Genomic DNA, 13,795 nt, shown 5'->3' with positions numbered 1-13,795 from the left:
CTTTTTAACCCACTTTTATACATTCTAATCAACCAAAAACTTTATTTTTGGACACATTGAGGACAATGTATAATTTAAGTGTGGGGGGATGCTAAAACCTTGAAATTTTGCAAAATCCTAAACACAAGCCTTACACAAAACTCTATTGGAACCGCTAAACACCCCAAATTTTTTTCAAAAACTTTTTCATTTTTTTTATTTACTTGTCTTAGTTTAAGTTGGGAATAACAAGTTCTAAAAAGGTTATATTTTTACAAGTTTACAACCGATAGCGTCGTGATAAAAAAAGAACCAACATAAGAAAATTATGAAACGGTATAACAAGTCTAGTTAAAAATTCGATTATATATACTTGGTCACATTAAAAACCCATTCCCACAAAAGTGAGTTTTGAGCCTTTATTGAGCATAAAAATACACATATTTAGATTAAATGCTCATTTTTCGTTTCTTGTGTGAATAGCCGCTCGGTTCTTACAAATCTAGAACTTGCCACGACGATACATTCCCGGTCCTTACCAACTTAAACCCAAGTAAGTAAATGATGGAGGCATTAGGACTAACCATTTTTCTTTCAAAACCATTATTTTTCAATTTTTTTTACCTACCCAAAATCCCCCTAGATAGCCCCTTTGAGCCTAAACCTTTCATTTCATTACCCCAAAATCCTTTTTACCCACCAAAAACCTTTTTATTTTTTTTCACCCTTTATTTTAGTAACAAGCTCGTTTTTTTCGTAAACTCATCTTTTTATGTGACGATAAAAAAAAAATGATGATGAAGTCAAAAACAAACAAAAGCTATAAAAGCTTGTTTGGAGAAATACTTCAAAATAAAAAGTCACTAAAAACAAGGTACTCCACGAAAACCGACGCTTGTTACGATTTTCGCCCTTTTTACTAACCACTAACCAACCACCCACCTTTAACCCAAGCCTAACCCTTCACCCCAAAAGTCCTCTTGATATTTACAAAGGTAAAAAGTTAAAAAGGAGGAGGATTGATTGCTTGGCAAGCCTATGGAAGGCGTAAGTTCCGTGCCGCTCTCGAGTGATTCACTAAAATATACACCTTCGGCCGAGTGTTGAGTGATCTCCCGTGAGGTATGTGAACTTGTATATAAATGGAATTTTAATAAGGCATGCTATGCCCAAATAAGTAATTTATCTTATGAAACGTTCAAAATAAATCATAACGAGTAGGATTGTAAATAAATAAAAATAAAACTTACAAAGACCTTGGATTCCCGACACTCTATGACAAGCCAAAAACTTTCTCTTCTACCTATTCCATTTGGGAGTGTAAGCCACATTTAAAGAGTTTTGCTTGAGGACAAGCAAAAGTTCAAGTGTGGGGGTATTTGATGTGTGTAAAATGCAACATATAAATCACATCAATTAAGGCATAAAACTAACCCTTTTTAAGTACTAATGTTGGAAAAAGAATGTTTTTGTCTTCCTTTTGTATTTTCAGGATGAAATGAGCTCAAAATCACAAAAGAAGCAAAAAGACAACTAATTCTACCATAAATACAAGAAAAGGAACAAAAGTGGACTGCCCGGACCCTCAACGGCACCTCCCAAGGCAAAGGAGAAGAAACAGAGTCTGAACACGCCCCGTGTCCAGCGAACACGGGGGCGTGCCCAGGAAGCAGCAGAAAAGACAAACCAGTAGAAGCTTCCATTGCCCACCACGGGGCCGTGTCCAGCGGGCACGGGGGCGTGGTGAAAGTACAGCAGGCGCATTAATTGTAATTCGCAATTACAATTAATGAAGTGAGAGAATGTCAGACGGGCACGGGGCCGTGTCCAGCGGACACGGGGCCGTGTCCAGCCTTCTGTTCAGCCTATAAATAGAGGAGCTTGGCTTCATTCTCTCTCATCCCTTGGCACACCACCTCTCTCACACTTCATCCACCACCCACCACCACCATAACACCATCATCCACCACCATCATCCATTGTCCATCGTAGAGTGTGTGAGTCGTCTCGGGATCCAAGATTGATCGTAAGAGTTCTTGACAATCAAGGCCATGTTTGCCTAAGTCTCTTACATCACTTGGTGAAGACAAGTGTTTAGTATAATACTTTTTATTTTTAATCTTTTGCACTTTTTATTTGGTTTTGTATTAATGACTTTAATAACTAGTTACTTATGTTGAAGGTGATCTTTCCTTATCGTTTGTCCGTGGTGTCTTGGCATTATTTTACTGTCTATATAAAATAAAAGATTTTCACCATTCATATCTCCACGGTCTATATGGAGGTATGTTGGCTACCTGGTCGGGGGTTAAGGGAACGGTTTGGTAAAGGTCTTGCCCTTGTTCAGCGTTTAGAGGTCCTGCTTGGGACCTGGGTCAAATTTAGTAGGATCTCCTTCAATGCCCATAGGTATTGGATGGCGGGGATCCAAACTCTTTGACCCCCTCATAAGTTAACTACTATTAATACTATAACCCGGCTATTTAGGACTGTATCCCTGCTGACTCAGACTACTTAGCCGAGGGTAACGTCACCGCCAAAAGCGGGGCCTACCACAATTTGCATTAATAACTTAATTCATTATCTTTCAATAATCCGACCCTTTAGGATTGTATCCTTACTGACTCAAACTACTGGGTTGAGGGTAACGTCGCCTTCAAAAGAGGGGCCTACTACAATAACTAAGATAATCTCTTAAACAAGTGCAAAAGTGCGAAAATAATCAAAGGTTATACTAATACACGTGTCGGATCCAAGTGATTCATCTTGTCTATCTGTTTTTATTTTATTTTTATTTTCAGCATTTAGTTAGTTTTTATTTTTCTTAGTTTAAAACATTTTTCTCACTTTTTGATTTGATTAGACGTTGAGGATAAACCGGTATTAAAAGCTCTTGTGTCCTTGGACGACCTCGGTATCTTACCAACACTATACTACGTCCACGATGGGTGCACTTGCCCATATGTGTGTTTAGTGTTAGTGAATATCGTGTTTTATAAATTTAAAACTTGGCTAAAAGTGTAAAAAGGGGCTTAAATACTCATCAAAAATATAACACACTTCACGCACATCAGTGTTCTAATCGGTTTTGAGCGATTAATTGTTGAAATGCTAATACATTATACATGTTAGCAAAATTTTTAAGCCGAGTGGAGAGCACATTGTGAGGGATATGCATAAGTTGTTAGTTTTAAGGGCGGGTTAATCTTGGGTAACCATTTGTGTATCTAAAGCACGTCACCATTAAATACATTGAATATTGTAAATAGTTGAACTTTAGCATGACATTAGACCTTAACCTTTGTCTCGGGAATGGGATGTATATTCATTGTTTGACCCACGTGAAAGTGAAAAACAGATTTGCTTGAGGGCAAGCAAAAGACAAGTGTGGGGATGTGATACGTGGTTGAAAACCGGTGCTTGTTATTGTTTAACTTAACGTTTTTACGTAAGTTTTAGTTTCGAATAGCCTACTTTTAATCAAGAATGTGTTTTGCAGGTTTGATGGAGTTTAAGGAGCTTTTCGGGAGCTTTACGGGTCACCGGGTCGAAAACCGGAGCACCGGGATGCGTTACGGATCAACCGGAAGTGCAAGGAGCGAAAAAATGGAAAGTTGGATTTTTAGGGGCCGTCGGCGACGGGGTCCAGGCCGTCGGCGACGCCCTCCAGATAACCCCGTATGCACAGTTTTGCCGTATCCAGTCATTTAGGCCGTCGGCCAAAGGAGCAGAATTGGGGACCCGTCGGCGACGGGGTCAGGCCCGTCGGCGACGGGTGTGGGATTTTCAAAACGGGATTTTTGGTAATTCAAGGTCGAATTCGATTTCTATTGAATCCCATTGATTCCAAGACGGGAGTTACACAATTTTTGGAGTTTGAAACTTAGTCTTGGAGCCATCTTTCATCAACACTTCATCTCTATTCCATCTACCATCCATCCAACAACCCGAATTCTCATCCGAATCAAAACCCTAGTTCATCACCATCACAATCATTCTTCCACTTTCAATCCATTCATCACCACCAACCATTCCAAACCCTAATCATTCAACCATCCATCTTCAAGCTCCAAGATGACCCAATTCAAGTCTCGTACATCCGTTGATCGTGCTATTTACACCATGAGCGGCTAATTTCTTGGAGGTTTCACCCCGGTGTAGGTTATTGTAAGTCTAGGGTTTGAACAATGCTTTAGTTTGGTTTTGTGACAACTTGACTTGTATTTGAATTGATTGACAATTGTCTTGCATTTGAACTATATTTGTGAATTGTCGAGTGAGTTATGAAATTTGACTTTGCGAAATAAGTTTGTGCAATTATGCCTTGTCATTCAAAAGGTTTTACTTGTCCGAAGTAACAAAGTGCATTGTAGTCCGTGTATGCGTTGATAACAATTGGCACCTAAGCTTTGATGATAGAAATCCGTTAATAACATATTCAAGTGAATTAAATCTAAAACTTGTAAGAACCCTAGGATTGCAATAACCGAACCGGGTGTGAACCTTGTTTTCTCTATCTTGTCAAAACCTTTATTTACATCATTGCAATTGTTTGTTTTTAGTAGTTATAATTCACATCTTCAACTCAAACAAAAATATACAAAAACAATATAGCAAGCTTCATAAAAGTGACAACTACTCATAATTCAATCAAATCCACACACAAACCACATACTCTTCGTAGTTCGACCCCTTGCTACCACTAGCTATTTGTTAAGGGTAATTAGGGTATATAAATATTATCTTTGACCGGAGCGCGACACTCCGATCAAAAGACGCAGCGGAAATACGTGCCATAAAATTTCTTTCATTACAAACGTCTTGACTTACTTGAAAGTTTGTTTTAATATAAATCTTTTACATAAATAAGGTATAAGTCATGTTTACTAAAGTACATACTCAATTATCCCCGTACAATCTACTATGTGACCCGATCTTCGATCTCTATTCCTCGTGACAACGCCTGCGATTCGTACAACCTGCACTCACCACATGCATTCATAACATTAGTATACAATACATAAACAAGATTCAATCTCGTACACTTCCCATTTCCTTATCTTTCTAACTTTAAGCATTTCATCTGCATATCCATGTCCTGGCGAGTCTTCAATAATGTACCTGCATTACCTTTCATTCTCAAGGCACACTATTAATAACGTATTACTCAACGTACCCAAATCACGCGCACATACATTCTTACATGCATACATACACATCTTCATACGTACATGCCTTCCTATATCTCTACAAACATGCATAAACTCATACGTACCTTCATATATACCACACACACATCTACATACGCACATACATTACTATGTCTCTACCTACGTACATATACACATACATATCTTCACATATACATAAATGCATACCTACGTACGTACATACGTTACTACGTCTCTACTTACTTGCATACTCACACTTACACATTCAAGATCTTACCGAACCCTTGTATACTCATACATACCTTTATTCTTACATACGTAGACATCAACTTGCATACATACCTTCCCATATCTTTACATGCATACATATATATACACATCTACAGATGTACATACCCATATATACACATACAAGCTCTCACATACTTCTTACATAATCATACATTAATTACATGGGACTTAGACTTAGATTTATAGCCCATAGACATCTAAGGAACCATCAAAATCATGTTTGGAAAGTTCACCGTAGTCCACGGATAACAAACTGAAGCCTACGATACATAAATCAACTTAAATAACAAATTTTTAGGTTTTTGAACTTGGGGAGGGCGTCGGCGACGGCCCTTGCAATTACCCGAAGCCAAAAATCCCCGTAGACAGTCAAATAACCCGTCAGCCAAAAATTCACTTTCTGGAGCCCGTCGGCGACGCCCCCATACCCGTCGGCGACGCCCTCTAGAATTTGCAGTTTTCTGCAGTTCCGTTTCGTCGTCCGTACGCACTAAAACGCGCATAACTTTTGAACCGTTTACCCGTTTAACCTCCCGTTTCTTCCTACATGCTTGTAGATTCACAATCTATCATATAAACTTGAAATCCCATATCCGGATTAAGAAAATTCTTATCTTACGCACTATCGACTTATTACCTTTTTACAAGTTTTGATCCGTTCTTGCATTTATCAGAAATAATCTGATTATTTAACCTCGACTCCTCTTGAACCTTTTAATATCAACGTTATTTATCATAAAGGATTGAATTCTTGGATGTCTTGCCTACTCTTAGCGCATTTTCGCTCAAAAGCTTATTTTGACCCGTTATGGGTATTTACGCATTAAGTGGTTTATGACATACACAACCATACTCCACATTTTCACACTTGACCAAAACATTATACTAATCGAATAGCTCGTTTCTAAACTACTTTTAAGATCGTTTGCCCCATATACCCATCAAGGGCGTTTTAGTCAACTTTAATCCCATCATTTACGACGAAAGGCTTCAATACACATTTGACCTCAAACATCATGTTTAATTAATTAAAACATTATATTACTTATCAAACCAAGAAGTGATTACGGAAATCACTTACTTAATACTACTTACTTTACATTATCATCAACAACACATTACAACTTAACTTCTATCAATTATCATGTAAATAAATCTCTTTTTACTACTAAAGAGGGAGTCCGGGAATTTACTTACCTCGTGCGTCCTAGTTCGTGCATAGCTTCCATGTTTACCTTTGACCCGTTGCCCTTCCATGCTTGTGTCCATGTTGACATGACTCCTAACCGTACATGTCGTCACATTCATAACACAATTAGCATACATACACTCATTCATTCGGCTTTCAGATCATGCAATGTTTGACTTTCGTTAATTTATTAGCGTATAATAAGACATGTATCATCATACTTCATTACCATCATACATGACACATAAATTGGCTAGTACATAACACATAAGTTCTTACATACAAATTTTACCTTCTAACTTCACTTAGACATTTCATCATGCACTTGGTGTGCATACTACATTCTAAGCACATAGTACAAGTAGTTTAAGCATGTTCTTCTTAAATTCATCTTATGAACCATTTCATTCGAGCAAGATCACATTGTCATCAATTCTACATCATGTTTACTATTAAAACCTATCACATAACATCTTGTGCATCAACATAATCATAATATCAACATTCATATGTTCATCATAATCATTCTCATACTCATACACATGGGTTTCATTCTAAATCACCAAGATAACTAAAATTCAGCCATGATTTAACTTAAACATGATAACATTAGCAAGCATACAACTCATACCCACTCTACTCTATGGGGGTTTTCACTTCCAACATTGATTAGTCGATTTTTAAACATACATGATGTTCTAGATGGTGATCCTAGTTCGATATCATTCTAATTCCACATAAACTCATGTATTTTCTTGAACCCTAACATATGCAAGTTCATCAAAATGTCAAATTCTTCTTACCTTAGGCTTTAATAAGTCTAGATGATCAAGAAATCACTAACATGCATGAGAAATGACCATGATTAGGGCTTCAATTGGCTGAATTTGTGTGATTAGAAGGGTTCCCCTTCTTCTCTGGCTTTGGCATCGAACACACACACACACCTGATGTGTGTGTGTTTTATTTTTGATTTCATTTTTATTAATTTAACTTTCCTTACATATCACCCTTAGCCCCTCAAGTTTAATGTGGTAACTGTTTAGTCACAAAACTTTACTACTATTATCTAACTTGTATTGGTAACCAAGTTAAATAACATATTTGTCGCATTTTATTTCATATTCCATGAAATTATATTAGTGAGTTAAACGTTCGAGTTTTGGGGTGTTACACATGGGCGCCCCCTAAACGTCCCCTAGCACTCAGGGACACATGTTGGTGATCTAAGAACACTTGTAGACTTGTGTGGCAATGATCTAAGGTCCCAAATTTACTATAAAAGGGCCATGAGTTGCAACAAAGTTCTTCACACCTTCATTCTACTTTCTGATCATTTCTGGAGCTTAAGCATTCTCTCTAAGCTTCACAAATCGTGCATAGGACTTCTGTAAGTGTGCCTAACCCTTCTTGGTTTAGTTTTTGCTTAGTTTTAGCTTAAAAGTCAATCCGTCGTAATTAACGATTGAATTAACGGTTAATCACAAATGGTCCAGTGATTAATCGAAATAAAGGTAGTTATATGTTGGTAATCATGTGGGCATTAAACCCCTAAAAGGGCACCCTCTGATTCCCGCTCTAACTAGTCCAAATGTCGGGTCAAAGTTGCTTAAAAAAAGTCAACATAATGCTAACTTTCGATTTTATGCATAATCAGTAATGTAGATGGCGTGTAACCTGTTTTAACACTCATACAACATGATAATAAGTATTATAAGTGGTCTAAGCTTGTTTGATCCGACCATTTACTGTTATGACCCGGTTCGGAACCGAAAGTCGCAAAACCTTGACTTTTGCTTTGACTTCAGTTCTGACCCGTTATGGTATGATTTAGATATGCCTTAGGACTCTCTTAGGACCAGGTTACATGATGGTATAACCCTCTATGACCGGTTCGTTGTTTGTCCGAGTCTTTTGCACACTTCCGTTAAATGCTTAAAAGTTGACCATAACGCCCTTTTAACTTTAAAACGGGAATTTTGGACATATGAAAGGACAATAACCTTAGTTACTGATTTCTAAGCATGTCCCTAAAATTTCATGTCAAACCGAGGTCTAGAATAGGAGTTATGCTAAATAGCGCAATTACGGAAACTTTAGTAATTAAACGGCGCATTTAGCGTAAAGCCTATCTAAACCCAAGTTTCGACACCAAACCTTTTACACACTGATGTAAGATAATATTTTGGGATTTTTAAAGATTTTTAATTATTTTTAACCTGCTCATAACCTGCGGTTATGGCATCGATTTGGTAAATACCGAATATACCCTTTTCGGACATAACTTGAGTTCTACATGGTATTTTGACCCGATTCCAGTTGCTACTGATTTTAAATAATAAATAAGGTATTTTTAACTTTATAAACTGTTCGGAAAACTCAGATTTCCTGTAGAACTCGGAAACCTCTTTTATAATCTTTAAAAAGACCGAAATACCCCTACGGGGCGTATATTGGGATTAAACTCGTTATGGGCATAATGGAAGGTATCCTACTGATACCACAACCTCTTTAGGGCATATTAACTTAGGAAACCTATGTAGGACTCTTAGGGTTACCCGTTACGCCTTTTACGCGTACGGTTCGGTTTATGTAACTAGTTTACATAAACTAGCCGAAACGGGTCAAACCTTATCGTTTTTACCTCAAAATCCAGAATGTGGTTATATCACCCACATAAAACAGGTTTTCAAACTTGTTGGGTCCAAACCATATTCCATTCCCGGTTTTCGCCTTCCACGCGATTAAACCGTATTTATCCTTTGAAACTGACCGGTCTAAGCTAAGGCTAAATTAAAGACCCGTTAGGATTCTAATAGGTTGTTATAAACCTTCGTTCCAGAATAGGAGACCAGTAAAAGATACTTGCATTTGTTTATTGAGGTTATTACTTGCTCAGGTAAATACTTTTAACTTATTTTCCGTTATACGGGCTTGGGTTACGGTATATAAAATACCGCTTGGTCGGGCAATTGACCCTAACTCATTAGTAGTTGGGTATTATCAATGTGACCCGTTTAAAAATTGGTTTTGTTGGCTTTACGCCTTTGGGAGCTTAATGACCATTTCCCGGATATCCTTGGCAGCATTTTACGAAATGGCCACGACCTTGACACGCGGGTGTAGGCGTATACCCGACAATGTGTCTATATTTATAAAAGTATAACCGTTGGTTTTCCCACCACGGCTTTATGCTATGTGGCGTGTCTATTAACCTTAAACCCGGCACGACCCGGGCGACTGAACGCATAGTGAACATGTAATTCTTTTACAAGATTAATTGATTAATTATCCCAAGTTACAAAGAGTTTGTGCCTTGTGCATTCAAATCAATTTTATTAAACCTTTTTACAAAAGTGTCGGTTGAATGTATTTACCAGTGTAAACTGACGTATTTTCCCCAAAAGATTAAATGCAGGTTCTACGCGAAATAGGCTGGCCACTCCTTAGCGTCGTTAGAGTCTCGCAAGCTTGGGATGCCTTTATCTGTTGAACAATATTACTATTTTATTTTGATCCCCTGTGGATTTATTTCGACTACTTGTGATACTTGGATATTACATTCGATGGTTGAAATATATTTATCTTTATGCTTCCGCTGTGCATTTAAATATTGTGTGGTTTGAACTATATTGTTGCCAACTACGTCACGGTAATCCCCCACCGGGCCCACCGGTGAATCGTGTGGAAATCGGGGTGTGACACGACGAGATGAACGACGGTTTCATGGACGATATTGAAGCTCCGGTGACTTTAAAAGTCAGAGAAGAGAAGGAGATCGGAAATCAAGGGCTGAAGAAGAAGCTGTTGAAGGAAGGTGAAGGATGGGATACTCCTGAGAGTGGTGATGAAGTTGAAGGTGAACTTTTTTAGGTTTTGAGCTTGAAACGATAGTTAATTATGATGACTGTGAGTTTGATTTGTGTTTTTTTTGCAGTTCATTATACGGGAACTTTGGTTGATGGCACGAAGTTTGATTCTAGTAGGGATAGAGGAGAGCCGTTTAAGTTTACTCTTGGTCAAGGTGAGTTTTTTTTCTTCTTTTCTTTTCTGTTTGTTGTGTTTGTTTTGAATTTGTTTGACTTAAGTACAGATACAAATATTAAACTAAACAATGATAATTTTTGTTATTACCTAATACTTCAAGTTAAATAGGGAGATATATAATCGCTAAATGTCACTTTTTTACCATTTCATTATTCACTTTTTAACATTCTTTTTATATTCAGGAACATTCATACACAATGAAGCTGCTACCATTGCTGCTGGAATTCCGGACCCCCCCTAACGATGAAACTGATTCTTGTTCCGATGATGATAATGATACTGATGAAGATACTTATGATGACTCTGAAGACCCTACATACACAAATGTACATGAACAACCCCTTAGACGTTCATCCATACGTCATAATGCACCCAACCATCCTAAATTTGATTAAGTTCGTCGTCAAATATTGATCATTTTGTTTTATTATTCGTTTTACATTTAATCTGAACTGTTTACATTCAAGTTGAAACACTCATCTATGTTGAACTTGTTTACATTTTATTTGAAATGCCTGCGTTCAATTTGATTATGTTGAATTATTGTTTACATTTAATTTAACCTGTTTACATTTGATTTGACCTACACGTTTACGTTGAACTACTCGATTAAACATCATTTAAACTATGTATTCCGATATTATGATTATAAATTTCCGATGTATATGATTGCATGAATGATACTTTTTTATCACTAAATTATTAAACAAAATTACTTTAATTCCTGAATACCTAACATGTATTATTATTCTAAATAATGCATATGTGCATATGACATATCACTTTAACATAACCTATACCAGTTCATTTCCATTTATATTACCATCCGTGGATATATTACTAACATGTTTACCAATTTCAAATCATGCACATGTGCATACAAAAACCTCCTTACCATACCAAATGTATAAAAATATTATCAATATGTATACATTTTCAAATTACACACTTTGACTCTTTTTGTTCCACCTACTTTTCAGTGTGATAGTATTGGCGTCACATTTCATCTATGAAATATCATGTCATTGATTTCTACTTTATTCAATATATGGGTTCAACAATAATTTGTGGGTTTCCGTTGGACCACGTATGTAACCAAAACCTAGTTAAAATGTTTGGCAAAACTGTCAGTTGTAACAAAGAATAATTACAAGATCAGATTATGATTCAAGTCATGTAAGTGCAGATATGACTGCATCAGTAACCTCTTGTGTTGTGCTACTTCCACCAAGATCTTTTGTTCGGTATTTACCCTCGTAGATAATGCGTTTCACTGCAGTTTATAAACGATCTGCATAATCAGGAAGCTGAAGATGTCTTAGCATCATGGCTGATGAAAGAAGCAGAGCCACTGGGTTTGCTCTCTTTTTCTCAACCATTGATGGTTTCCCAACATTCCCGGCTGATGCACCTTGCTCAAAGATCGTGTACTCCGTCCCAACGTTACCTGTAAATATGATTGCAAAAACTTTATTACTACAAAATCACTGTTGCAAAACGGGTTTAGGGATTTAAATATATGGTTTATGACTGTGTACCTCCTGGCATGACCCCCCGTACCGCCAGCAATACCAGCAGCAGTGTTTGCAACTAGGTTTCCATACAGGTTAGGTGTCACCTGCAACATTTAATCAGTTAACATCAAATTGGAAAAAGAATAATCTCATGTGAGCGTTTTAAAACTAGAACTTATGTACAACTTAAGCATTTACAGAAATCATAAGTAGTGCCGTTATTAATGTAACAATGTGTGTATTTTCCTATATCTACATCTGCATATTTACTTGTCCTCCTTTGCATGTCTTTTCCTATATCTACATCTGCATATGGTATAATATATGTGTTTAAATGAATGACATCATCATTTAACATAAAAACTAAAAAATAATGCACAAGTGCATCTCTACCCAATTGAAACATTAAATATTAAGCAACCTATTCTAACCTTTTGTTTCAATATTACTTCCGTCCTCGTCCTCCGTATCATCTCACATTCTTTTCGATCCTTACTCCCTTTATTTTATAATAAATGGAACCTTTTTTTCGTTTTTTCCATCGTCGATCTACAATAATAAACAAAATCATACAATTTACCAAACCTACAAACCTACCGCATTTTTGCATTCCCACACAATGATGCACATGTGCAAAGAAAATAAAATATGTTATAAAATGTGCATACATACTAATGCACACCTACACTTATAAACTTAATGTGTTTACACAACTTATAATATTAACAAAAAAAAGTAATAAAATGTTGCACATGTGCATAAACTCAGATTTAATTACTAAAAAATAATAATAATACTAAATAATCAACAACTTCTAACCTTTTTGTTTAACATTCACATATTCGTCTTCCTTTGCGTCCGTTGCGTCCGACATTGTTAATGACCCTTCATCCCTTGACTTTAATACAAATGTTACTTTTTTCGATTTTTTTTCCATTGATGATCTACAATGAACATGTGGATAAACGTTAAATACCTTACCAACCTATTAGACAAATTATGCACATGTGCATATTAACATATTTTGTCAAGCTATGCACATGTGCATATCTATATATCACATAACACTACCTTATTAACATAATCTAACATTAAATACACATGTGCATAACTATACATCACACCAAAATACAACTAAATACCTTATTCAATGTCATCTGCATCAGCATTAACTACCTTATTCACATGTTATTACACACTATGCACATGTGCATATTGACTTATTATTACAATATATGCACATGTACATAACCACATATTACACAAGAATTACCTTAATAGCCAATTCTGTTAGACCTATGATGTCAAAATATGCACATGTGCATAGCTATATATCACACAATACAAAACGAAGTTTGAATCGACAAATTATCTATCATATAAAAGTACAAACGACAAATTATCTATCATATAACAATATAAACGAATTGTATAAACTTGCAAACGGTGTCTCGATTAATATGACAATATCTATATTACAAAACCGTCAACGATTCCGTTGGCGGCGGCGATTCCGACGATGATTGATTCCGGCGATATCGTCGTAGTGACACACTCATTGAATTATATATTCTTATAAGCACTGGACGAATTTTGGGAACTAA

At 36.5% G+C, this 13,795-nt stretch overlaps 1 protein-coding gene across 1 annotated transcript; it reads right to left on the bottom strand.

The window, feature by feature from the left end:
- Positions 1-11,957: 11,957 nt before the first annotated feature.
- Positions 11,958-13,750, bottom strand: LOC118481014 (probable isocitrate dehydrogenase [NAD] subunit alpha, mitochondrial). The gene is made up of 7 exons (XM_035976091.1): positions 13,676-13,750; positions 13,465-13,518; positions 13,334-13,348; positions 13,011-13,176; positions 12,448-12,497; positions 12,238-12,295; positions 11,958-12,124 (listed from the first exon to the last, which is right to left on the bottom strand). The coding sequence occupies exons 1-7, from the start codon at positions 13,748-13,750 to the stop codon at positions 11,958-11,960; spliced, it is 585 nt and encodes a 194-aa protein (XP_035831984.1).
- Positions 13,751-13,795: the final 45 nt, after the last annotated feature.

Source organism: Helianthus annuus, chromosome 8, assembly GCF_002127325.2.
Source record: "Helianthus annuus cultivar XRQ/B chromosome 8, HanXRQr2.0-SUNRISE, whole genome shotgun sequence".
Taxonomy (NCBI): domain Eukaryota; kingdom Viridiplantae; phylum Streptophyta; class Magnoliopsida; order Asterales; family Asteraceae; genus Helianthus; species Helianthus annuus.
Note: the sequence above shows the minus strand (reverse complement) of the source record. Positions and strands in the feature narration are given on the sequence as shown.